Genomic DNA, 26,522 nt, shown 5'->3' on the forward strand with positions numbered 1-26,522 from the left:
AGAGACACTTAACTGAAGACAAAAATTTTAACTTAAAGTTATTACATTTAAAGAAACTGCAAAGTTTTTACTACATGAAGAAAATACAGCCTTAAAACTTCAAAACTTTATAAATCCTGTAGCAAAATGTCTTAGTAATGAAAGCTTTAAAAACTGTGGGTGCCTTAATACTTGCTACCAGCAGAAAAAGAGATTTTAATGTGGCCAAACAATACTCTTCTCTGTAAATTGGAGTATAGAAGGCTGAACGTAATTGCAAGGGTATCTGGCTTACTAGATTTAAAAAAAATCTCCAAAACAAATTTTATTTACCTTTTATATTATTCAAATAGGTCTGAAAACAGGCTGGAGGGAAACTCTGATCTTAATAGATGAGGTTTTGCAGAAACTGAATGAGTCGAAATTAGTTTCTGATACACTATATAAATTTTCATTTACATAAACAATGGACAAAATGATCAAGGAACATATATACTCAACAACAAAAACATTCTAAGCACAGGCTGGCCAGAAATAGCATAAAAATTATGTTTACTAATGGTGTTCAAATGTTGCTTTGTTTGGTTAATGGCTATTTTATTTTTGAAAAGGAGCTTTTAAACAGGAACAATTTCCATAAATAAAGATATTTTCTATGTTTTTAGTTTAACACATGATTCTGTTTTCACAAAAAAAATAATAGTATAGAACGCATTATATATATATATATATATATATATATATATATTATATATATATATAAAATGCGTTATGAGATAGATATTGAAACCAAAAATTTCACAGTACGACAATAATAGAAGTATGGTCCCAAATTTCTAAGGATTTTTATAAGAATTATGTAACTTCAATTTTCTTCTGCATTTTAAATGCTGCAATACTTATAAAAACATACAAACAGTGTACAGTGCTGCTGAAAAAGCTATTCACAAAATAATGTTTTTCTTTACATTGTAAACCAACCATTGAAGATTTGACAGGCCTTTGAAAAATATTATTTTACAGAGGAAAAAATGTATATGTAATCCATCGGTAAAAAAAAAGAACATATTCACTAAAGAGTAACATTTGTTATATTTCAAAATTAACCTTTAACAATATGGGAAGAAGAAAATTATCAAAATATCATAGGAGATAAAATTACAGCACTGATTTACAAAAATAGATATTAAGGCTGAAATAGCAAGATGTATTTTCTGTAAAATGTCTATCTCTTCCCTCTTTTGTTTCCAGCTGGAGGCTTCTTAAGCTGAAGCATCTGTCCCTCCTGTCCCAAAACCTGTTGATGAGGGGTTGAGACTCCAAAGGTTAATCCAGCAGATGCATTTATGCCAGGATTACTGAAATTAAATCCAGCCGTAGACAGAGCTGCCAAAGCCTTTAGGAAAGATAAAGTAAAATTGATACTATTACTTTAAGGATAGGAAAGGCTTTATAGTTAGCCAAACTGTTGAGCATATTAAAGTGAATGTCAATTTTTAGTAATTAGTGCCCAGCTTTTAAAAATACTTTTAAAAACAGGGGCACTTTCATTGATGAAAGTTTACATTGCACTGGATTTGTAGAAAAACTTACATTTTTCTTACCCAAAGCCGGATCGCCGATTCCAGCCTCAGTTCCTCTGTACTGACGTCAGAAATTACAAATCGGCTTCCTGCAATCATGGCTTTCTTCCCCAGAGCACCAATCTCATGATGCCCGGCTGTGATTGGAGGAAGCCGGTTTCGTCATTGCTGTGTTTGTACAGCAGGAAGAAGGCGGCGGGGGATAGTCGGTCCGGCTTTGCAGAAGTAAAAAGGTATTTCTACAAATCCAGTGCAATTGATGAACGTTTACATTGCATCGTATTTGTATAAAATGATCCCCTGCCTTCTTCTTCCTGCTGTACAAACACAGCAATGACAAAACCGGCTTCCTCCAATCACAGCCGGGCATCACGAGATGGACGCTCTGGGGGGAAGCCATGATTGGAGGAAGCCGGTTTTGTCATTTCTGAAGTCAGTACAGAGGAACCGAGGCTGGGATCGGCGATCCGGCTTTGGAGAAGAAAAATTTAAGTATTTCTACAAATCCGGTGCAATGTAAACTTTCATCAATGAAAGTGCCCCTGTTTTTAAAAGTATTGCTGAAAATTGACATTCACTTTAAAGTTAACATATTTACATCCTGTCAATTTTATTTAAGGAGATGATAAAAAAACTGATAAAGCAACCAAAAGAAAAAAAGAATAATTGAAGATCTTGGAAGGGAGGGAAACTCCAGCACAGGGAGAAAAGAAAAAAAAAGTTAAAAGTAAAATATTACTTCTAATGAATAAACAAATATAAATTACTTTTAGTGAAAAAAAAATAAATAGAAGAAAGTGTACTGAAAAACTTCTATGAATATAAAAAATTAAAAAGAATATGAAGACAAAATAGACAAAGTGTGACTGGAAAAAACTAAACTTTATTGCCTTCCTCTAGCCTCCTACACAGTACATAAAACTAATTACTATTACTATCAATTCACATTAGGTTACTGAACCATTACATCTTACTTTCAGTTTTATGAGCCCTGGGTGCAACATTTACTTTTATATTTTAATAATTTATTCCACCACTCTCTCATATCCATATATTCTTATTTCATTTCTTTCCCAATATAGTCCATTTCCTCTATTTTGTAAAGTTTCCACCTTATCTTTCAATTATATTATTGTGGGAAACTCTGATTTCTGCCATGCGCTAGTTTATCAATAATTTTGCTGCATGAATCCTATTCAAAAATATGTTCCTTATTAACAGTTTTAATCTTAATAATGGTTTAATTAGTAATACTACTATAGGGCATTATTTCATGCTTTCTTCAAGTACTCTTATTTCTTTCACTTTTTACCCCCCAATTTTTTTTTACACTTCCACCATGTTTTCCTTTTCCAAAGTACCCTTTCCCACCATTTACAATTCAACATTTATCACTTGCGTTAAGATATTTTATTCATACATGTGTCCTAACATTTCAATTTGCTTAGGAGCAGATGCTACAGGTTTTGTGACTGCAACATATACAACAGGCAACCTGCATACATCCACAAAAGAAACACCTGCGAATGGGCCTACCTACCCTGTGTATGCCATCACAAAACATGTACAATAAAATTTAAAAAATGCTTGTAAGTGAATGGGTAATGCACAACTGCAATTATGGCAACAAATGAACCAAAAGGTCAATCTGGCCTATATTTCTATCTCTAAAATATAGGCATGAAAAATTTTCAGGACTATCTCTGCATGCCACCCCGAAATCTTACACCCCCCCTTGTGGTATTTGTCCTACAACAGTTTGTGATAGTCTTCACCCATGGATTATTATAATTGCTCCTGAACCTGTTTTTCCTCTACATAAAAAAAAAAAACAATTTAATACTTACTAGATAAATTCCTTCATTCCAGATAGGGAAGAGTCTACGGCTTCATTCCTTACTGTTGGGAAATACAACACCTGGCCACCAGGAGGAGGCAAAGAAACCCCAGCCAAAGGCTTAAATCTCCCTCCCACTTCCTCATTACCCAGGTCTTTCTGTCAAACAAAGAAAAGTAGGAGAAAAATTAGGGCATAAATGGTGCCAGAAGAATAAAATAAATAGGGAACAGCACATAGACAAGAAAAAACGGATGGGGGGCCGGGGACTTCTCCCTCTCTGGAAGGAAAGGAATTTATCTGGTAAGCCATAAATTATGTTTTCCTTCCTAAGATAGGGAGAGTCCACAACTTCATTCCTTACCTGTTGGGAAACTATAACCCAAGCTCCAGAGGACACAGAATGAATAACGGGAGGGGAACAAAAAGGAAGAGGCGGACCCTTATTCTGAGGGCACCACAGCCTGCAAAACTTTTCTCCCAAAAGCTGCTTTAGCCGAAGCAAAAAACATCAAACTTGTAAAATTTTAAAAAGTTTGTAAGGAGGACCAGGTAGCTGCCTTACAATCTGATCCATAGAGGCCCTCGTTCATAAAGGCCCAAGAGGAAGCCACTGCTCTAGTCGTAAGCTAAGCGGATTACACTCCTTAACCAAAAAGATAGGGAAGTCGAAGTAGCCTTCTGCCCCTTACGCTTCCCCGAATAGACAACAGAGGAAGATTGTCTAAACTCCTTAGTAGCTTGAAGATAGAACTTCAAAACACGAACCACATCCCAAATTGTAAAGTAAACGTTCCTTCGATGAAGGAGGATTAGGACACAAGAAAGGTGCCACTATCTCCTGATTGATGTTGCAATCTGACACAACCCTTAGGAAAGAAAACCTAATTTAGTACGTAAAACTGCCTTATCTGCATGAAAAATCAGATAAGGGGCTTACATTGCAAAGCAGAGATCTCAGAAAACTGAGCCAGAGGCTAATAACCCAATAAAAAGAGAACCTTCCAAGATAACAATTTAATGTCAACGAAATGCAGAGGCTCAAACGGAACCTGTTTGCAAAACCCAAAGAACAAGTTTTAGGCTCCAAGGAGGAGCCCCAGATTTAAACACAGTCTGATCCTAATCAGAGCCTTAACAAAAGGGCTGGAAGCTCAGTCAGTCTCTTGTGCAATAAAGCCGACAGGGCCGAAATCTGTCCCCTCAGTGAACTAGCAGAAAGGCCCTTCTCCAGCCCAACCTGGAGAAAAGATAAGATCTGGCCAACCTTAACTCTGTGACAGGAAAAACCACGCGCTTCACACCAGAATAAGTAGGTCCTCCACACCTTGTGGTAGATACAGAGTAAACTTGTTTACGAGCTTGAATAAGAGTATCAATGACATTCAGAGAAACCTCTCTTGGCTAAACACTAAGTGTTCAATCTCCTCACGTTCAGCCTCAGAGAATCTAGATTTTGTTTGAACAAATGGACCTTGCATCTGGCAGGTCTCTGCGACAAGGTAACTTCCACAGAGGAGATGAGGACATCCCCAACTAGATCCGCAAAACCACATCGTTAACAGCTACGATGGAGCAATTAGGATTACTGATACCTGCTCCTGCTTGATGCGGGCCACCACTCGAGGAAAAAGCGGTAATAGAGGAAAAAGAAGAATGAGTTTGAACCTCCACGGCACGGCAAGTGCATCTATTAGATCCCACTTGTGAATCCCTTGACCTCGACAAGTACCAGGGTAGCTTGGTATTGAGACGGGACGTCATGAGATCTATCTCCGGCGTCCCCCCACTTGCTGCATATCTCTGCAAACACCTTGGGATGGAGAGACCATTCCCCTGGATGGAAGGATTGCCTGCTGAGAACTCCCAGTTGTCCACACCCGGAATGTAGATCGCTGACCAGCGAACAGCTGTGGGCCTCCGTCCACCTCCCAGAATCTGAGATATCTACATCATCAAGGAACTTCTCGATCTCCCCCTGATGGTTGATGTAAAGCCACCATGGTTATATTGTCTAATTGGAATATGATGAAGTGGCCAAGCCTTCAAAGGCCTTGAAGATTGCCCGTAGTTCCAAAATATTGATCGGGAGGGAGGACTCCTCCTGAGTCCACAACCCCAAACCGCTCCCCCATCCGGATAGGCTTTGCGTCGTAATCACAAATCTCCCAGGATGGTCTAAGAAGCATGTCCCTCGGGACAGTGATCCCGGATACAGTCACCAAGAAAGCGATTCTCTCGACCGGCTGTTTAATTCCATACAATCTGTTGAGACAGATCTGAATGATTGCCGTTCCACTGCCTTCAGCATGCACAGTTAGTAAAGGTCTGAGACGGAACCTGGCAAAAGGAATGATGTCATTGCAGGACACCATGAGACCAATCACCTCCATACACTGACAAAACAGACGGGACTCAAGGAGGTCGGAGGCAAGACATGCCGAAGTTAGCTTGCAACATCTCTGGTCTGTTAGAAATATCTCATGGATATGCAGTCTATTATAGTACCCAGAGTACCCTGGAACCTGAGATAAGAGAACTCTTTTGCAAGTTTATCTTCCATCCAGTGATCGAAGAAGACTGAGAAGGGACTCCGAGAATTCTTCCGCAAGACGAAAAGATGGTGCTTGCACCAGATATTGTCCAAGTATGAGGCTACTGCAATACCTCCCGAGTTCTGGGCAACGGTTAGAAGGGCCCCCCAGAACCTTCCTAAAGATACTTGCAGCAGTAGCTAGGCCAAATGGAAAGGCAATGAACTGGAAGTGCTGGTCCAGAAATTGCAAACCTCAGGAAACTGAAAGTGTTCCCTGGTGGATTTAAACATGAATGTAAGCGTCCATCAGATCTATAGAGGTCATAAACAGGCCTTCCTGAATTAAAGGAAGGATGGACCTTCTCGTCTCCATCTTGAAGAAAGGGACACTGAGAAATTTGTTTAAGCACTTTAGGTCCAGATTGGGCAAAAAGTTTCACTCCTCCTTTGGGACCACCGAAAAGGTTTGAATAGAACCCCAAACCCTCTTTCTTCGAAGGCACTGGGACAAAAAACTCCTAAGGAGGATAGATCCCGAACGCACCCTAGAAATTGCATCCATCCTTTTAGTCTGGTAGACAGATTCGAGAGAAGGAAATCTGCCCCTTGGACGGATGCGATTTGAAAGCCTATCTTGTATCCTGAGATACCACCTCCCAGGACCCACGGATCATGTACGTCCTTGAACCAGGCGTCTGAAAAAAGAGATGTTTGCCCTCTACACGATCTGATCAAGGATCGTGGGGACCGCCCTGCATTCCGATTTGTTTTCGACGGACTTCTTATTCTGCTTGGATTTATTTCCGGACTGAGCTGGCTTCCAAATACTCCTGGATTGCTCGGGCTTGGAGGAGGATTGTTGTCGCTGGGATTTGTCAGAAAGAAAATTAGAAGATTGTCGTCTCTTAGACTTGTACTTATCTTGCGGTAGGAAGGCACCCTTGCCTCCTGGTAACTGTAGAAATACAGGGAGTGCAGAATTATTTAGGCAAGTTGTATTTTTGAGGATTAATTTTATTATTGAACAACAACCATGTTCTCAATGAACCAAAAAACTCATTAATATCAAAGCTGAATAGTTTTGGAAGTGTTTTTAGTTATAGCCTATTTTAGGGGGATATCTGTGTGTGCAGGTGCTATTTACTGTGCATAATTATTAGGCTCAACTTAACCAAAAAAACAAATATCCTCATTCAATTATTTATTTTTACCAGTGAACCAATATAACATCTCAACATTCACAAATATACATTTCTGACATTCAAAAACAAAACAAAAACAAATCGGGTGACCAATATAGCCCACCTTTCTTTGCAAGGACACTCAAAAGCCTGCCATCCATGGATTCTGTCAGTGCTTTGATCTGTTCACCATCAACATTGCGTGCAGCAGGCAACCACAGCCTCCCAGACACTGTTCAGAGAGGTGTACTGTTTTTCCCTCCTTGTAAATCTCACATTTGATGATGGACCACAGGTTCTCAGATCAGGTGAACAAGGAGGCCATGTCATTAGATTTTCTTCTTTTATACCCCTTTCTTGCCAGCCACGCTATGGAGACTTGGACGCGTGTGATGGAGCATTGTCATGCATGAAAATCATGTTTTTCTTGAAGGATGCAGACTTCTTCCTGTACCACTGCTAGAAGAAGGTGTCTTCCCGGAAAACTGGCAGTAGGACTGGGAGTTGAGCTTGACTCCATCCTCACCCGAAAAGGCCCAACAAGTTCATCTTTGATGATACCAGCCCAAACCAGTACTCCACCTCCACCTTGCTGGCGTTCTGAGTCGGACTGGAGCTCTCTGCCCTTTACCAACTCCAGCCACGGGCCCATCCATCTGGCCTATCAAGACTCACTCTCATTTCATCAGTCCATAAAACCTTTAGAAAAAATCAGTCTTGAGATATTTCTTGGCCCAGTCTTGACGTTTCAGATGTGTGTCTTGTTCAGTGGTGGTCGTCTTTCAGCCTTTCTTACCTTGGCCTTGTCTCTGAGTATTGCACACCTTGTGCTTTTGGGCACTCCAGTGATGTTGCAGCTCTGAAATATGGCCAAACTGGTGACAAGTGGCATCTTGGCAGCTGCACGCTTGACTTTTCTCAGTTCATGGGCAGTTATTTTGCGCCTTGGTTTTTCCACACGCTTCTTGCGACCCTGTTGACTATTTTGAATGAAAACGCTTGAATGTTCGATGATCACGCTTCAGAAGCTTTGCAATTTTAAGAAGTGCTGCATCCCTCTGCAAGATATCTCACTATTTTTGACTTTTCTGAGCCTGTGAAGTCCTTCTTTTGACCCATTTTGCCAAAGGAAAGGAAGTTGCCTAATAATTATGCACACCTGAATATAGGTGTTGATGTCAGACCACACCCCTTCTCATTAAAGAGATGCACATCACCTAATATGCTTAATTGTAGTAGGCTTTTGAGCTACTACAGCTTGGAGTAAGACAACATGCATAAAGAGGATGATGTGGTCAAAATACTAATTTGCCTAATAATTCTGCAACTCCTGTAATTGAGTCCAGGCCTGGACCAAATAAAATCTTCTCTTGAAGGGAAGAGAAAGGAGTCTGGCCTTAGAAGTCATATCCACAGACCAAGACTTCACCACAGCGCCGGCGGGCTAGGTCCGCAAAGCCAGAGGTCTTTGCATTTAGGTGAATAATTTGCATTTCTGATCACAGATAAAGAATTAGCAATTCTCAGAGCTTTAAGTCTGTCTTGAATATCCTCAAGGGAGACTCCACCCCATGAGTTCCGACACAAGAGTCGCACCAGTAGGTAGCCGCTCCGGCAACACCGCAGCCGCCGGTTGAAACAAAAATCCTGTATGTTGAAACATCTCAGAAAGGTTTCCATTTTCGTATCCATTGGCTCTCTGAATGAAGAACTAACCTCAAGAGGTATAGTAGTACGTTTAGCAAGCGTAGAGATAGCCCCACAAATCCAGTTGAGAGTCCGGGACCGGGAACAACTTTTTAAAAGTAGAGGAGGGGGGAAAGGAAGAACCAACTTCTTTCCCATCTCATTCTTAATAATGTTCGCCATTAACCGGCACAGGAAAAGTCAAAGGAACTTTCCTGCCTTGTAAACTATCCCCTAATTTAGGTATCATAGGTTCTTCAGGCAGTGCGGCCCTCTGGAACCTCTTACATAGACAGAACCTCCTTTAATAATAAACGCAAGTGCTCAATTTTAAATCTAAAAGACGGTTCCTCGCAGCAGGAGGCTTAGACGCCTAAGGACTCCAACCCAGAAAGTTTCAACCCTCTGAAGCTATAGAGGTTAACTCATCATCGGATAACTGGGACATAATAGCTAAATCCGATAATATTTAGATGACTCCAGGTAAGGAGAGCTAGGTTTACCTTTCTCTTGCATTTGTTAGAGCCGAGGTAATGCACTGAGGGCCGCAGACACCGCCGTTTGTTACTGTGCGGCAAAGTCCGCAGAAAGAAGGCCCCTCTGGAAGGAGGATTAAGAGGTGCTACGGGGAACTGCATGTGGAGTGGATAATGTAGCACAGGTATAAATCTCACGGGACGCCGAGTCCTAAGAGGTAGACGGCTCAGAGAGACTAAGAGCCTTAGCAGGCTTGTCTCCCTTCTTAGACTTTATAACAGTGTTAAGGCATGTGAAACATAATTAAGAGGGCAGGAAAAGCACGGTCTCCTCACAATATAAACAGGTATGATTTAGTACAGAAGGAGTACCTTCTAACATGTCAGAGTCCTCCATAGCTCAGATTATACCCACAGAAGGACACAAATAAAAACGTCTTTTTAATAAAGAAAAACATAATGTAGGAACTTACCTGATAAATTCACTTTCATATTGGCAAGAGTCCATGAGCTAGTGACGTATGGGATATACATAACTACCAGGAGGGGGCAAAGTTTCCCAAACCTCAAAATGCCTATAAATACACATCCCACAACACCCACAACTCAGTTTAACGAATAGCCAAGTAGTGAGGTGATAACAAAAGGATTAAAAAAGCATACAAAAAGAGGAACTGGAAAAATAATTGTGCTTTTATAAAAAAAAAAAAACATAACCACCATAAAAAGGGTGGGCCTCATGGACTCTTGCCAATATGAAAGAAATTAATTTATCAGGTAAGGTTCTTACAAAAATTATGTTTTCATTCATGTAATTGGCAAGAGTCCATGAGCTAGTGACATATGGGATAGAAATACACTTAATCCACACAATAATTAAGTTTTTCTTGAAAAAAAACAAATCAAAAGCAGTAGAATCAAACTGAAACAGCTGCCTGAAGAACTTTCCAACCTAAGACTGCTTCAGAAGAAGCAAAATACATTAAGATTTTAAAAACAATAAAAGTATGCAAAGCGACCAAATACTGCTTTGCAAACTTGCTCATCCGAAGCTTCATTCTGAAAAAGCTTAAGAAATGGTGACTGAACTTAGCAGAATTAGCTGTAAATCTCTAAAGCAGAACCTGCCCTGCCACCAAATAAGCCTTGAAAAACAAAAGCTTAGCGAGGATGCCAAAGAAATGGCAGAGGCTTTCTAACCTTTTCTGAAATCAGAAAAACAATAAATAGACTAGAAGTCTTCAGGAATCCTAATAACCTCGATAAAGAATTGCAAAGCTCTTACCACAATCCAAAGGATGTAAAGAACTCTCAAAGAATTCTTTAGGATTAGAATACAAAGAAGGAATAACTTTTTCTACTAAAGTTGAGCAAATTCACAACCTTAGGGAAAAAAACGAAAGTCCACAAAACAACGTACCTACATGAAAAAATCAGATAAGGAGACACAGAAGAGAGAGCTGATAAATCAGAAACTTTTCTAGCAGAAGAGATAGCCAAAAGAAACAACACTTTCCAAGAAAGTAGATAATCTTTTTATTTTAAACGTTTTTATCGAGAAAATCAAGAAAGGTTACATAAAAGAGAAGCGGCAGGTGAACACCTTTACAACAGTTATTACAAAATATCCTGGATATAAGGTTAAGATTGAGATTTACATCTTAAAGAATTAAATGTGGTAGTAATAAACTTTAAATGGACTTAGAGTCGCTTTACACATCCAAAAGTTGCAATAGAAAAAGGTTACCTGAACATAAATGCTTTGTCTACATTTTATAATTTAAATAAATAACAGTAAAACAAAATTATTCAACCATATATGTAAAACGTACAACTCAGAGTTGATTGGGATAAAATTATCTAACATCTTGTCAGGGGTATGATTATTGGGAGTCTGTATAGAGTAATAAGCTACGGAATGAACACAGGTGAGACAAAGAGGGAGTTTGCACCTTGGGAGACCTTACATTGGACTGACCGGGTATGTGGCTGTATATATATGTGTGTTTGTGTCAGAATGGTGGGTTACAAAACTGGTGGTGTAGGGAAGGAGGGGGTAGGGGGGATAATTTTATTTGGGTGAGAGTTCTGTGAGCTTTCATGCTAGTCTGGGAAAAGTGTGAGCCACTGGTGCCAAATTCTAGTGTGCAAGTCTGTCTTATCTAGTACTCGAAAGGAATATTGTTCCATCAGTCTGATGTGTCCTGATGGTGGATAGAATTTGCCGTTGAAGGAGGAGGACATTTTGTTTCTCCACGTCCCTGGCAATAGTCAGTTTAACTGCCATGAAAAGGTATATCGTGAGGGCCTCTGTAGGGTTGTCTAATGTGGGGACTGGCATGTGGAGAAGGGCGACTTCCGGTAGGTAGGGAGGACTAGATACCTAGGCGTTAAGTGTGTCGTATGATTTTTTCCACAGGGGCTGAATTTTTGGGCATGACCACCAGATGTGTATTTGCGTACCCGGTAGTCCGCCACAGCCGCCAGCCACAGAGGAGATTGTGCGTTGTATGTTTTGTGCAGGTGGACTGGGGACTAGGTGCCATCTGACTAAAATTTTCTAATGCAGCTCCCATAGAGTAGCACAGTGAAGTAGTTGTCTAGTTCTCTGTATCCTGCTCTGCATATGTCTATGTCCACAAGGAATCTTATTTCTTTCCTCCCAGGTGACATGTTTGTGGATTTTGAGGAAGGTTTTGTGTTGGTCAGAAGGGTGTAATGTAGGGATAGCGGGTGTTTGATGATGTGTGAGTTAGCCCACGTCTGTTCCCAGATGGTGGGGTGGCCGGAGGGCCTTTGTCGGGTATCCCCAGGAGCGAAGTAAGCAGCTAATCCGGTAGGTTTCAAATTGTAATTTCCGGGGGTATGTTGAATTTGGCACAGAGCTGCGGGTGAGAGAGTCCATTTGTCTGCCATTTGTCAAAATGTGTCTCGGGCAGTGTAAATAAAGCTGCTGACAAAGAGAGGGCAGGTGATGGGTGGGGCGAATGTTGGGATCATGTCGGATAGAGTCCCAAAGTTTTAATGCGTCATGAAGTGTGGGGTGTAGGGTCCTAGCTTATGTCTGTGATGTGAGGGGATCCATAAAAGATCTGTAAGGGTAAGGTGGGTGGTAATGTGGAAGATTCCACTAGGAACAAGCCAAAAGTATTCGCTTTAAGATTATTCCAGTCTAGGATGTGTGAGAGTCTGGAGGCGTTGAAGTAGGTAAAGAGGTTAGGGAAGAGCAAGTCCCGCCCTTGTGCGCAAGGTCGTTCTAAAGTGTGTCTGGCAGTCCTAGGCTGTCTGCCCTTCCCAGATATAGTGATTAGCCCTTGGAGCTTGTTCAATACAGGTCTTGGGATGTTGTATGGGATGCAGCGGAAGAGATAAGTGATTTTGGGGAGAAAGGACACTTTAATGGCCGCAATTCTCCCCGACCAAGATATTTTCTCTGTATTCCCATGTGCCTAACAGTTTATGGAACTCCCGTAAATCGCTCAGTGAAATTTTTGTATATGGTTGAAGTGGGATCTGAGTCAGGTGGACACCACCCAGTATCTTTACTGAATCAGTTCTCCAGTTAAATTTATATTGGTCTTGCAGGGCTTTAAGTGTCTGAGGTGGGATATTTACTGAGAGAGCTTCCGTCTTATCTATGTTTAGCTTATAGAAGCTTAAGGAGCTAAATGTCTCAATGATCTTGAAGACTGCTGGAATAGATTCTGTTGGGGAAAGTTAAAAATAGGGTGATGTCATCCGCGTAGAGCGAGATTTTGTGTGTATGTTTACTGGTTTCCTGACCTTTCACCGAGGGGTCTATCCTGATTGCTTGCGCTAAGGGCTCTATGGCTGTGGCAAAGAGTAATGGGGAGAGGGGGCAGCCCTGCCTAGTGCCATTGGTGATGGTAAATGTGTCTGATTGGAAGCCTGTGCCTCTTATTCGGGCAGTGGGGTGGGAGTAAAGAGCTTGAATGGCCTTAATGAAGGGGGCTGGGAACTTGAAGGTCTCTAATGTCTCCCATTAATAACTCCAACGCACCCTATCGAAGGCCTTTTCTGCGTCCAGGGACAAGGCCAGAAATTGGGCCTCGCCCCTGGACACAAGGTTAAGTATGTCTAAAATCCGTCTAGTGGCGTCAGGGCCCTCTCTGTCTGGGATAAATCCCACTTGGTCTGGGTGAATAATGGTAGGAATTACTCTCGACATTCTGTTGGCTAAAAGTTTTGCATATATTTTAATGTCTAGATTGAGGAGGAGATGGGTCTGTAACTGCCACAATGCTCTGAATTTTTTCCCTGGCTTAAGGATGTGTGATAATTACTGCCTCAAGAAACTCTTTGAAAGCTTTGAATGAGCCTTTTTGCATAACTTCCTGAAAGGTTCAGCAGAGTAGGGGAGCTAGTATTGCCTGATAGACTTTGTAGAAGCGGGCTGTGTAGCCATCTGGGCCTGGGGACTTCACTCGTTTTAGTGATTTATGATCACTAATGACCTCTTGTGGTGTAATCTGGGCTGTTAACAAGGGGGTGAGTGTTGGGCTCTAAAGTAGGGAGATGAAGGTTTGCTAGGAAGGTGGATGTGTCTGTGGGGGGTGGGGGGGTAAAGTTTAGCTTGGTCTGTTTCAATATTGTATAGTGACTGATAAAAGTCTTTGAAGGCTTTACCTATATCTCCCGGGAAAAGAGGGGTTTGACCATGTACGTTTCTAATGGTTAGTATCCTGGATTGCACTGAACGGTGACGTAATTTTTTGGCTAATAGAGACGTGGCTTTGTTACAAAATGAAAATATTGTTTTTTGACACCTCTCTAGGGTATCCATGTGTTCTTCTGTAGCTCAGCATCTTGTAGTTGTTGTATTATATCTCTTGGTGTTTGTTGTGTTAGTGGTGACAGAGTATGACTTGGTTAGCTGTTCTTTCAGTCGTCTAGCCTGGGCGACTAGGTGTGGAAAGGTTGGCGCCTCTCTGCTGTCTAAAGTCAGTCTCTAAGTCTATTAGGTGCCCTCTCAATACAGCCTTTAGCGTGGCCCATAGATTTTTGTTGGATGTTTGGAGGTCCATCATTTATTTCAAGGAAGTTAGTGATTATCTCCCTGTATTGCTACTCTTGGTAGGAGGGTTTGTGAGTAGTAATCTCTCAGTCTCCCAAGTCGGGGCCGGAGGGTAGGGAGGTGCGAGCGTCAACTAATCATTATGTAGGGCGTCATGGTCTGACACGATACTTGGTCTATTTGACGTGTGAAACCTTTTTCTAATAGGTCTAGCAGGTATGAAAAAGTAATTCAATTCGTGTGTACGATTTATGAGGGGGGGGAGTAGACAGGGTGGATGGAAGAGATCTCCAGACATCATATAGGTCATTATTGACAGATAAGAGATTCGAAAATGCTTTGGAGAGGGAAGATACCGATCTGTCTATGTGGAGAATCTTAGGGCCTAGTCTATCTATGTGGTGGTCCCATACAAGGTTGAAGTCGCCCTCCTAGGATAATTCCCCTTGTCTTATCTCTGATAGGTAGGTGCAGAGTCTTGGTGAGAAACGGCGCAAGTTGCCTATTATTTGGGGAGTTTAGGTTTGCAATAGTGATCAGTTTGGAGTTGATTTTGCATACAATTTATGATATATCCTGGCCTGGGTGTCTATCTCGGTGTGGATGAGTTTAAACTCTACATCCTTATTTATGAATAAGGCTACTCCTCTGGAACTTTGATGGAAAACAGAATTTATGTTTACCTGATAAATTTCTTTCTCCTACGGTGTATCCGCGTCCACGGCTTCATCCTTACTTGTGGCATATTCTCAATCCCTACAGGAAGTGGCAAAGAGAGCACACAGCAGAGCTGTCCATTTAGCTCCCCTCCAGGCTCCGCCCCCCCCAAGTCATTCGAACCAACGGTTAGGAGAAAAAGGAGAACCATAGGGTGCAGTGGTGACTGTAGTTTACAAAAATAAATTTAAACCTGACCAAATGCCAGGGTGGGCCGTGGACCGGATACACCGTAGGAGAAAGAAATTTATCAGGTAAACATAAATTCTGTTTTCTCCTACATTGGTGTATCCGGTCCACGGCTTCATCCTTACTTGTGGGAACCAATACCAAAGCTTTAGGACACGGATGAAGGGAGGGAACAAGTCAGGTAACCTAAACGGAAGGCACCACTGCTTGTAAAACCTTTCTCCCCAAAAAATAGCCTCCGAAGAAGCAAAAGTATCGAATTTGCAAAATTTGGCAAAAGTATGCAGTGAAGACCAAGTCGCTGCCTTACAGATCTGTTTCAACAGAAGCCTCATTCTTGAAAGCCCATGTGGAAGCCACAGCTCTAGTAGAGTGAGCTGTAATTCGTTCAGGAGGCTGCCTTCCAGCAGTCTCATAAGCCAACCGGATGATGCATTTCAGCCAGAAAGACAGAGAGGTCGCAGTCGCCTTTTGACCTCTCCTCTTGCCAGAATAGACGACAAACAAGGACGATGTTTGTCTGAAGTCTTTAGTTGCTTTTAGATAAAACTTCAAAGCACGAACCACATCAAGACTGGTGTAACAGAAATTCCTTGTTAGAAACTGGATTAGGGACACAGAGAAGGAACAACTATTTCCTGGTTAATATTCTTATTGGAAACCACTTTTGGAAGAAACCAGGCTTGGTACGTAAAACGACCTTATCTGTATGAAACAGCAGATAGGGTGAATTACACTGCAAAGCAGACAATCAGAAACTCTTCTAGCAGAAGAAATAGCAACCAAAAACAAAACTTTCCAAGATAGTAACTTAATATCTATGGAATGTAAGAAGGTTCAAACGGAACCCCTTGAACTGAAAGAACTAAATTTAGACTCCATGGAGGGACCACAGGTCTGTAGACAGGCTTGATTCTGACTAAAGCCTGTACAAACGCCTGAACATCTGGCACGGCTGCCAGACGCTTGTGCAACAAAACAGACAGAGCAGATAATCTGTCCTTTTAGGGAACTAGCTGACAGACCTCTCTACAATCCTTCTTGGAGAAAAGAAAGTATCCTTGGAATCCTAATCTTACTCCATGAGTAACCCTTGGATCGGCACCAGCAAGATATTCCGCCATATCTTATGGTAAATTTTCCTGGTGACAGGCTTTCTAGGCCTGAATCAGGAGTATCTATAACTGATTCCGAAAACCCACGCTTAGCTAGAATCAAGCGTTCAATCTCCAAGCAGTCAGTTGCAGAGAAACTAGGTTTGGATGTACGAATGGACCCTGGATTAGAAGGTCGCCTGTCTCAAGGTAGCTTCCATGGTGGAACCGATGACATATTCACCAGGTCTGCATACCAAGTCCTGCGTGGCCACGCAGGAGCTATTAGAATTACCGAAAGCCTTCTCCTGTTTGATCCTGGCTACTAGCCGGGGGGAGAAGAGGAAACGGTGGAAAGACATAAGCTAGATTGAATGACCAAGCGGCCACTAAGGCATCTACCAATGTCGCCTTGGTATCCCTGGAACCTGGACCCGTAACGTGGAACTTTGGTAGTTCTGACATGACGCCATCAAATCCAGATCTGGAAGGCCTCATAGTTGAGTTAACTGGGCAAAAACCTCCGGGTGAAGTTCCCACTCCCCCGGAATGGAAAGTCTGACTGACTCAGATAATCCGCTCCCAGTTGTCACTCCTGGATGTGAATTGCTGATAGATGGCATGAGTGATCCTCTGCCCATTGATGATCTTGGATACCCTCCCCTCATCGCCAGGGAACTCTTTGTTCCTCCCTGATGATTGATGTACGCTACAGTCGTCATGTTGTCCGACTGAAATCTGATGAATTTGGCCTCCGCTAGTTGAGGCCCAGTGCCTGGAGCGCCTTGAATATCGCTCTCAATTCCAAAATGTTGTTATCGGGAGAAGAGATTCTTCCCGAGACCATAGACCCTGAGCTTTTCAGGGACTCCCAGACCGCACCCCAGCCTAAGAGGCTGCGTCGGTCGAGGACAATGACCACTCTGGTCTGCGGAAACTCATTCCCTGAGACAGGTGATCCTGAGACAAACCACCAGAGGAGTGAGTCTCTGGTTTTCTGGTCCATTTGTATCTGGGGAGACAAATCTGCATAATCCCCATTCCACTGTTTGAGCATGCACAGTTGCAGTGGTCTTAGAAATGAATTTGAGCAAAGGGAACCACGTCCATTGCCGCAACCATTAGTCCTATTGCCTCCATGCACTGAGCTATGGAGGGTTTGAGGAATGGATTGAAGAACTCGACAAGTGTTCAAAAGTTTTAACTTCCTGACCTCCGTCAGAAAGATCTCATTTCTACCGAGTCTATTATTGTTCCCAAGAAGGGAACCATTGTGAACGGGGACAGAGATCTTTTTTCTATGTTCACCTTGCCACCCGTGAGGACCTTAGAAAGGCTAGAAACAATGTCGTATGAGCCTTTTGCTTTGTGAAAGGGACGACGCTTGTATTAAGATGTCGTCTAGGTAAGGTGCTACTGCAATGCCCCTTGCCTTAGCACCGCTAGAATGGACCCTAGCACCTTTGTGAAAATTCTGGGGGCAGGGGGCCAATACGAAGGGAAGAGCCATGAACTGGTAATGCTTGTCCAGAAAGGTGAACCTTAGGAACTGATGGTGATCTTTGTGGATAGGAATATGCAGGTACGCATCCCTTAAGTCCACGTTAAGTCATATATTGACCCTCCTGGATCATTGGGTAAAATTGTCCGATATGGTTTCCATTTTGAATGATGGAACTCTGAGGAATTTGTTTAGGATTTTTAAATCCAGAATTGGCCTGAAAGTTCCTTCCTTTTTGGGAACTACAAACAGGTTTGAGTACAAACCCAGTCCTTGTTCTGCTGTGGGAACTGGGTGTATCACTCCAATTTTTAAAGGCCTTTCTACGCAATGTAAGAATGCCTGTCTCTTTATCTGGTCTAAAGATAGCGAGACATGTGGAACCTTCCCTTTGGAGGAAAGTCCTTGAATTCTAGAAGATAACCCTGAGAGACAATTTCTAGTGCCCAGGGGTCCGGAAACATCTCTTGCCCAAGCCTGAGCAAAGAGAGAAAGTCTGCCCCCTACTAGATCCCGGTCCCGGATCGGGGGCTACCCCTTCATTGCTGTCTTGGTAGCAGCAGCAGGCTTCTTGGCCTGTTTACCCTTTGTTCCCAGCCTTGCAATGGTTTCCATGCTGGCTTGGGCTGGGATTGCGTTACCGTCTTGCCTAGTGGCTGTAGAGGTAGAAGCCAGTCCGTTCCTGAAATTGCGAACGGAACGAAAAACATAATTTATGCTTACCTGATAAATTTATTTCTCTGTGTAGTGTATCCAGTCCACGGATCATTCCATTACTTGGTGGGATATATTCTCCTTCCCAACAGGAAGTTGCAAGAGGATCACCCACAGCAGAGCTGCTATATAGCTCCTCCCCTCACATGTCATATCCAGTCATTCGACCGAAACAAGACAAAAAAGGAGAAACCATAGGGTGCAGTGGTGACTGTAGTTTAATTAAAAATTTAGATCTGCCTTAAAAAGACAGGGCAGGACGTGGACTGGATACACTACAAGAGAAATAAATTTATCAGGTAAGCATAAATTATGTTTTCTCTTGTTAAGTGTATCCAGTCCACGGATCATCCATTACTTGTGGGATACCAATACCAAAGCTTAAGTACACGGATGATGGGAGGGACAAGGCAGGAACTTAAACGGAAGGAACCACTGCCTGTAGAAACCTTTCTCCCAAAAAACAGCCTCCGAAGAAGCAAAAGTGTCAAATTTTGTAAAATTTTGAAAAAGTGTGAAGCGAAGACCAAGTCGCAGCCTTGCAAATCTGTTCAACAGAGGCCTCATTTTTAAAGGCCCAGGTGGAAGCCACAGCTCTAGTAAGAATGAGCTGTAATCCTTTCAGGGGGCTGCTGTCCAGCAGTCTCATAGGCTAAGTGTATTATGCTTCGAAGCCAAAAGGAGAGAGGAGGTTGGCCGAAGCTTTTTAAACCTCTCCTCTGTCCAGAATAAACGACATACAGGGGTCAGATGTTTGAAACGAAAATCTTTAGTTGCCTGTAAGTAGAGCTTCAAGGCACGGACTACGGTCCAGATTATGCAAAAGACGTTCCTTCTGTTGACGAAGGATTAGGCACAATGATGGGACAACAATCTCTTGAATGATATTCCTGTTAGAACCACCTAAGGTAAAAACCCAGGTTTAGTACGCAGCAACTACCTTGTCTGAATGGAACATCAGATAAGGAGAATCACAATGTAAGGCAGATAACTCAGAGACTCTTCGAGCTGAGGAAATATGCCATCAAAAAACGAACTTTCAGATAAAAAGTTTAATATCAATGGAGATGAAGGGGTTCAAACCGTGACTCCTTGAAGACCTTTAAGAACCAAGTTTAAGCTCCACGGAGGAGCAACAGTTTTAAACACAGGCTTAAATCCTAGCCAAAGCCTGACAAAAAGCCTGGACGTCTGGACCTTCTGCCAGACGCTTGTGCAAAAGAATAGACCAGAGCAGAAATCTGTCCCTTTAACTACGACTAGCAGATAAGCCTTTTTTCAAACCCTCTTGAGAAAAGACAATATCCTAGGGAATCCTAACCTTACTCCATGAGTAAACTCTTGGGATTCGCTCCAATACAAGTATTTACGCCATATCTTTGGTATGATTTTCCTGGTAGAAAGGCTTTCGTGCCTGTATTAAGGTATCAATAACTGACTCGAGAAGCCACGCTTTGATAGGATCAAGCGTTCAATCTCCAAGCAGTCAGTCTCAGAGAAATAGATTTGGATGATTGAAAGGACCTTGTATTAGAAGGACTTGTCTCAGAGGCAGAGTCCATGGTGGACAGGACGAAAAGTCCACTAGGTCTGCATACAAGGTCCTGCGGTGGCCACGCAGGCGCATCAGAATCACTGATGCTCCTCTTCCTGTTTGATCTTGGCAATCAGTCGAGGCCCGCAGAGGAAACGGTGGAAACACATAAGCCATGTTGAAGAACCAAGGAGCTGCTAGAGCATCTATCAACGTCGCTCACCCGGGTCCCTGGACCTGGATCCGTAACTAGAAGTTTGGCGTTCTGGCGAGACGCCATGAGATCCAGTTCTGGTTGCGCCCAACGATGGACCAGTTGAGCAAACACCTCCGATGGAGTTCCCACTCCCCCGGATGAAAAGTCTGACGACTTAGAAAGGTCTGCCTCCCAGTTTCTCCACGCCTGGGATGTGGATCGCTGACAAGTGGCAAGAGTGAGACTCTGCCCAGCGAATTATCTTTGAGACTTCTAACATCGCTAGGGAGCTCCTGGTTCCCCCTTGATGGTTGATGTAAGCCACAGTCGTTGATGTTGTCCGACTGAAATCTGATGAACCTCAGTGTTTGCTAACTGAGGCCAAGCTAGAAGGAGCATTGAAAATTGCTCTTAACTCCAGAATATTTATTGGAGGAGTTTCATCCTCCTGAGCCCACGATCCCTGAGCCTTCAGGGAATTCCAGACTGCGCCCCAGCCTAGAAGGCTGGCATCTGTTGTTACAATCGTCCAATCTGGCCTGCGAACGGTCATACCCTTGGACAGATGGACCTGAGATAGCCACCAGAGAAGAGAATCTCTGGTCTCTTGATCCAGATTTAGTAGAGGGGACAAATCTGAGTAATCCCCATTCCACTGACCTAGCATGCACAATTGCAGCGATCTGAGATGCAGGCGCGCAAATGGCACTATGTCCATTGCCGCTAACCATTAAGCCGGATTACTTCCATGCACTGAGCCACTGACAGGCGTGGAATGGAATGAAGGACACGGCAAGCATTTAAAAGTTTTGATAACCTGGCCTCCGTCAGGTAAATTTTTCATTATCTACAGAATCTATCAGAGTCCCTAGGAAGGAGACTCTTGTGAGTGGTGATAGAGAACTCTTTTCCACGTTCACCTTCCACCATGCGACCTCAGAAAAGCCAGAACTATCTCCGTATGAGACTTGGCAATTTGAAAGCTGACGCCTGTATCAGGATGTCGTCTAGATACGGAGCCCACCGCTATGCCTCTCGGTCCTTAGGAACCGCCAGAAGTGAGCCCAGAACCTTTGTAAAGATTCTCGGGGGCCGTAGCCAACCTCGAGGGGAGAGCTACAAATTGTAATGCCTGTCTAGAAAGGCAAATCTAGGAACCGATGATGATCTTTTGTGAATCGGTATGTGAAGGTAGGCATCCTTTTAAGTCCACTGTGGTCATGTACTGACCCTCTTGGATCATGGGAAGGATGGTCCGAATAGTTTCCATTTTGAATGATGGAACTCTTAGGAATTTGTTTAAGATCTTTAGGTCCCAAGATTGGTCTGAAGGTTCCCTCTTTCTTGGGAACCACAAACAGATTTGAATAAAATCCCTGCCCTTGTTCCGTCGCGGAACTGGGTGTATCACCCCCATTACTAGGAGGTCTTGTACAGAGCGTAGGAATGCCTCTTTCTTTATCTGGTTTTCTGATAACCTTGAGAAGATGGAATCTCCCTTGAGGAGGAGTAGCCTTGAAGTCCAGAGATATCCCTGAGATATGATCTCCAACGCCCAGGGAATCCTGGACATCTCTTGCCCACAGGGCCTGGGCGAATAGAGAAAGTCTGCCCCCCACAGATCCGTTTTCCGGGATAGGGGGCCGTTCCTTCATGCTGTCTTGGGGGCAGTAGCAGTTTTCTGGCCTGCTTGCCCTTGTTCCAGGACTGGTTAGATTTCCAGGCCTGTCTGGGAATGAGCAACAGTTCCTTCTGTTTTGAGCGGAGGGAAGTTGATGCTGCTCCTGCCTTGAAATTTCGAAAGGGCACGAAAATTAGACTGTTTGGCCTTTGATTTGGCCCTGTCCTGAGGAAGGGTATAGACCCTTGCCTCCAGTAATGGTCAGCAATAATTTCTTTCAGAGCCGGGCCCGAATAAGGTCTGTCCCTTGAAAGGAATATTAAGTCATTTAGATTTAGAAGTCACTCAGCTGACCAGGATTTAAGCCATAGCCTCTCCGCGCCTGGATGGCGAATCCGGAGTTCTTAGCCTGTTAGTTTAGTCAAATAGTACAATGCCATCAGAAACAAATGAGTTAGCTAGCTTAAGTGATTTAAGCTTGTCCATAATTTCATCCAATGGAGCTGTGTGAATGGCCTCTTCCAGAGACTCAAACCAGAATGCCGCAGCAGCAGTGACAGGCGCAATGCATGCACGGGGCTGCAGGATAAAACCTTGTTGAACAAACATTTTCTTAAGGTAACCTAATTTTTTATCCATTGAATCCGAAAAAGCACAACCGGGATAGTGGTACGCTTTGCTAAAGTAGAAACTGCTCCCTCCACCTTAGGGACCGTCTGCCATAAGTCCCGCGTAGTGGCGTCTATTGGAAACATTTTTCTAAATATAGGAGGTGGGGAAAAGGGCACACCGGGTCTATCCCACTCCTTGCTAATAATTTCGTAAGCCTTTTTAGGTATAGGGAAAACATCAGTACACACCGTACCCACCGTGCATAGTATCTATCCAGCCTACACAATTTCTCTGGAATTGCAACTGTGTTACAGTCGTTCAGAGCAGCTAAAATCTCCCCAAGCAATACACGGAGGTTCTCAAGCTTAAATTTAAAATTAGAGATCTCTGAATCAGGTTTCCCAGGATCAGATCCGTCACCCACAGAATGAAGCTCTCCGTCCTCATGTTCTGCAAACTGTGACGCAGTATCAGACATGGCTCTTACAGCACCAGCGCGCTTCTGCATCTCTCCTAATCCAGAGCTATCGCGCTTGCCTCTTCAATTCTGGCAATCTAGATAATACTTCTGACAGGGTATTATTCATGATTGTAGCCATATCCTGTAAAGTAATTGCTATGGGCGTCTCTGATGTACTTGGCGCCATAATAGCATGCGTCTCTTGAGCGGGAGGCGAAGATACTGACACGTGAGGAGAGTTAGTCGGCATAACTTCCCCCTCGTCGTCTGGTGATAATTCTTTTATAGATAAAGACTGACCTTTATTATTTAAAGTGAAATCAATACATTTAGTACAGCATATTCCTATGGGGCTCCACACTGGCTTTCAAACATAATGAACAAGTAGATTCATCTATGTCAGATGTTTAAAACAGACTAGCAATAAGACTGGCAAGCTTGAAAAACACTTCACAATAAGTTTACAAGCAATATAAAAAACGCTACTGCGCCTTTAAGAAACACAAAACCTGTCTCACGTTGAAATAACAATGAACCAAAGCAGTTATACCAACCAAATTTTAACAGTAAATGTATTAAGTTAGCAGAGCATTGCACCCACTTGCAAATGGATGATTAACCCCTTAATACCCAAAATGGATAAACAATAGAGAAAAACGTTTTTTAAAACCGTCAAACACACTGTCACAGCTCTGCTGTGACTGATTACCTCCCTCAATATGACTTTTGAAGCCTTTTGAGCCCTCTAGAGAAGTCCTGGATCATGCAGGAAGAAGCAGGAAGTCTGAATCTGAATTTTTTACTGCGCAAAAAAGCGCTAAAATAGGCCCCTCCCACTCATATTACAACAGTGGGAAGCCTCAGTTAACTGTTTCTATGCAGAAATTAGCCAGCCATGTGGAAAAATTATGCCCCAATAAGTTTTATCACCAAATGTACGTTAAAAAAAACGATTAAACATGCCAGCAAACGTTTTAAAACACATTTTTTTAAGAGTAATATCTCTATTAATAAGCCTGATACCAGTCGCTTTCACTGCATTTAAGGCTTTACTTACATTACTTCGGTATCAGCAGCATTTTCTTAGTCAATTCCATTCCTTAGAAAAATATTTTACTGCACATACCTTAGTGGATCTTAGTTACTTCTGCTAAGATCATAGAAAACGCAGGCAGATTCTTCTTCCAAATACTGCCTGAGAAAAAACAGCACACTCCGGTGCCATTTAAAAATAAACTTTTGATTGAAGAAATAAACTAAGTATAAAACACCACAGTCCTCTCACGACCTCCATCTATGTTGAGGGTTGCAAGAGAATGACTGGATATGACATGTGAGGGGAGGAGCTATATAGCAGCTCTGCTGTGGGTGATCCTCTTGCAACTTCCTGTTGGGAAAGGAATATATCCCACAAGTAATGGATGATCCGTGGACTGGATACACTTAACAAGAGAAATTAGACTTATTTTTAGCTTTGAAAGGTCTATCCTGTGGAAGGGCATGGCCCTTTCCCCCCAGTGATATCTGAAATAATTTCTTTCAACTCTGGCCCGAATAGGGTCTTACCCTTGAAAGGAATATTAAGAAATTTTGTTTTGGACGACACATCCGCCGACCAAGATTTTAGCCAAAGCGCTCTGCGCGCCACGATTGCGAAACCATAATTTTTCGCCGCTAATTTAGCTAACTGCAAAGCGGCATCTGTAATGAAAGAATTAGCCAACTTCAGGGCGTGAATTCTGTCCATGACTTCATCATAAGAAGTCTCCTTCTGGAGCGAGTTTTCTAGTTCCTCAAACCAAAAAGCCGCTGCAGTGGTTACAGGAATAATGCAAGAAATTGGTTGAAGAAGAAAACCTTGTTGAACAAGAAATTTTCTTAAGTAACCTTATAATTTTTTATCCATAGGATCTTTGAAAGCGCAACTGTCTTCTATTGGTATAGTCGTGCGCTTAGCTAGCGTTGAAACTGCCCCCTCTACCTTAGGGACCGTCTGCCACGCGTCCCTTCTGGGGTCAACAATTGAGAACATTTTCTTAAATATAGGAGGGGGAACAAAAAGGTACACTTGGCTTCTCCCACTCCTTATTCACGATATCCGCCACCCTCTTAGGTATCGGAAACGCATCAGTGTGTACTCGGACCTCTAAGAATTTGTCCATTTTACACAATTTTTCTGGGACCACCAAGGGGTCACAATCATCAAGTGTAGCTAGGACCTCCTTAAGTAGGGCACGGAGGTGTTCTAGCTTAAATTTAAATGCTATGGTATCAGGCTCTGCCTGCTGAGAAACTTTTCCTGTGTCAGAAATTTCTCCCTCAGACAGGCCCTCCCCCCTCACCGCCAAGTCAGATTGATGTGAGGGCACTACAGATAAATTATCCTCTGCGTCTGCTTGCTCATTTTCTGTATTTAAAACTGAGCAATCACGCTTCCTTGGAAAAGCTGGCAGCTTGGATAAAAATGCTGCGAGAGAATTATCCATTACTGCTGCTAACTGCTGCATAGTAATAGCAATTGGAGCGCTAGATGTACTGGGCATCGCTTGAACGGGCATAGCTGGTGTTGACACAGAAGGAGGGGATAGCGGGCTATCCTCACTACCTTCAGCTAAAGAATTATCTTGGGCTACCTCTTTCAGTGTGATTGTACAGTCCTATAGCACACTTCACACATAAATTTAATGGGGGAACCACCTTGGCCTTTAAACATACAGAACATAGGCTATCTGAAGGGTCAGACATGTTTGGCAGACTTAGACAGAACTTCAATGCAATAAAAACTATTTTTGACAAAAACGTTACTGTCTCTTTAAATAATAAAAGTGCACACTTTATTACTGAAAAATCAAAAAACCATCAAATAAACATCCGATTTTAATGAAATTTTCACCACAGTGCCTTAATGCTTTGAAAATATTGCACACAAATTTTCAGACCAATTAACCCCTTAATGCCCAAACCGGAGCTAATAACAGCAGTTAACCGGTTAAAAACACTACAGTACAATGCCACAGCCTCTGCTGTGGCTTTTACCTTCCTTAGGGATTATTTAAGCAGGAAATAAGCCTCTCTGAAGTCCTTTCTGATGTCTCTGGACTCCCCACGTGAAGTTGCATGAACTGCCTAGTGAAAACAACTGCGCAATTGAGGCGCGAAAATGAGGCCTCCTCCCTCTTCATTCCAGAGTGGAGGGGCCTTTTAGACTAGATTAGGTGTCCAAATAAGTGCCAGGCGCAAAATTAAACCCCATAAGTGTTTCAAAGTCTGAAAAAACACCTTATATATACTGAAACATGCTAAAAAGCAATCGATTTAGCCCACAATAGTGTCAACCAGCATAGAGCCCTTAATATAAGCCATCATTTTATACAGAGTCTAAGAAAAATGGCTTACCTATCCCTGAGGGGATTTCTGACAGTCTTCTAGCATTACTTGGTCTTGTTAGAAAAAACATAATTTATGTAAGAACTTACCTGATAAATTCATTTCTTTCATATTAACAAGAGTCCATGAGCTAGTGACGTATGGGATATACATTCCTACCAGGAGGGGCAAAGTTTCCCAAACC

The 26,522-nt window shown here is 42.7% G+C and overlaps 1 protein-coding gene across 1 annotated transcript in view; it reads right to left on the reverse strand.

Annotated features, from left to right (window-relative positions):
• Positions 1–1,052: 1,052 nt before the first annotated feature.
• The window catches only part of NUP58 (nucleoporin 58), a 258,626-nt gene continuing 233,156 nt past the window's right edge, over positions 1,053–26,522 (reverse strand). Inside the window, exon 16 of the mRNA XM_053708500.1 lies at positions 1,053–1,365. Coding sequence (XP_053564475.1) covers positions 1,205–1,365 — 161 coding nt within the window. The 3' untranslated portion in view covers positions 1,053–1,204. The remainder of the gene's footprint in view (positions 1,366–26,522) is intronic.

The sequence above is a fragment of the Bombina bombina genome, chromosome 3, assembly GCF_027579735.1.
Source record: "Bombina bombina isolate aBomBom1 chromosome 3, aBomBom1.pri, whole genome shotgun sequence".
Taxonomy (NCBI): Eukaryota; Metazoa; Chordata; class Amphibia; order Anura; family Bombinatoridae; genus Bombina; species Bombina bombina.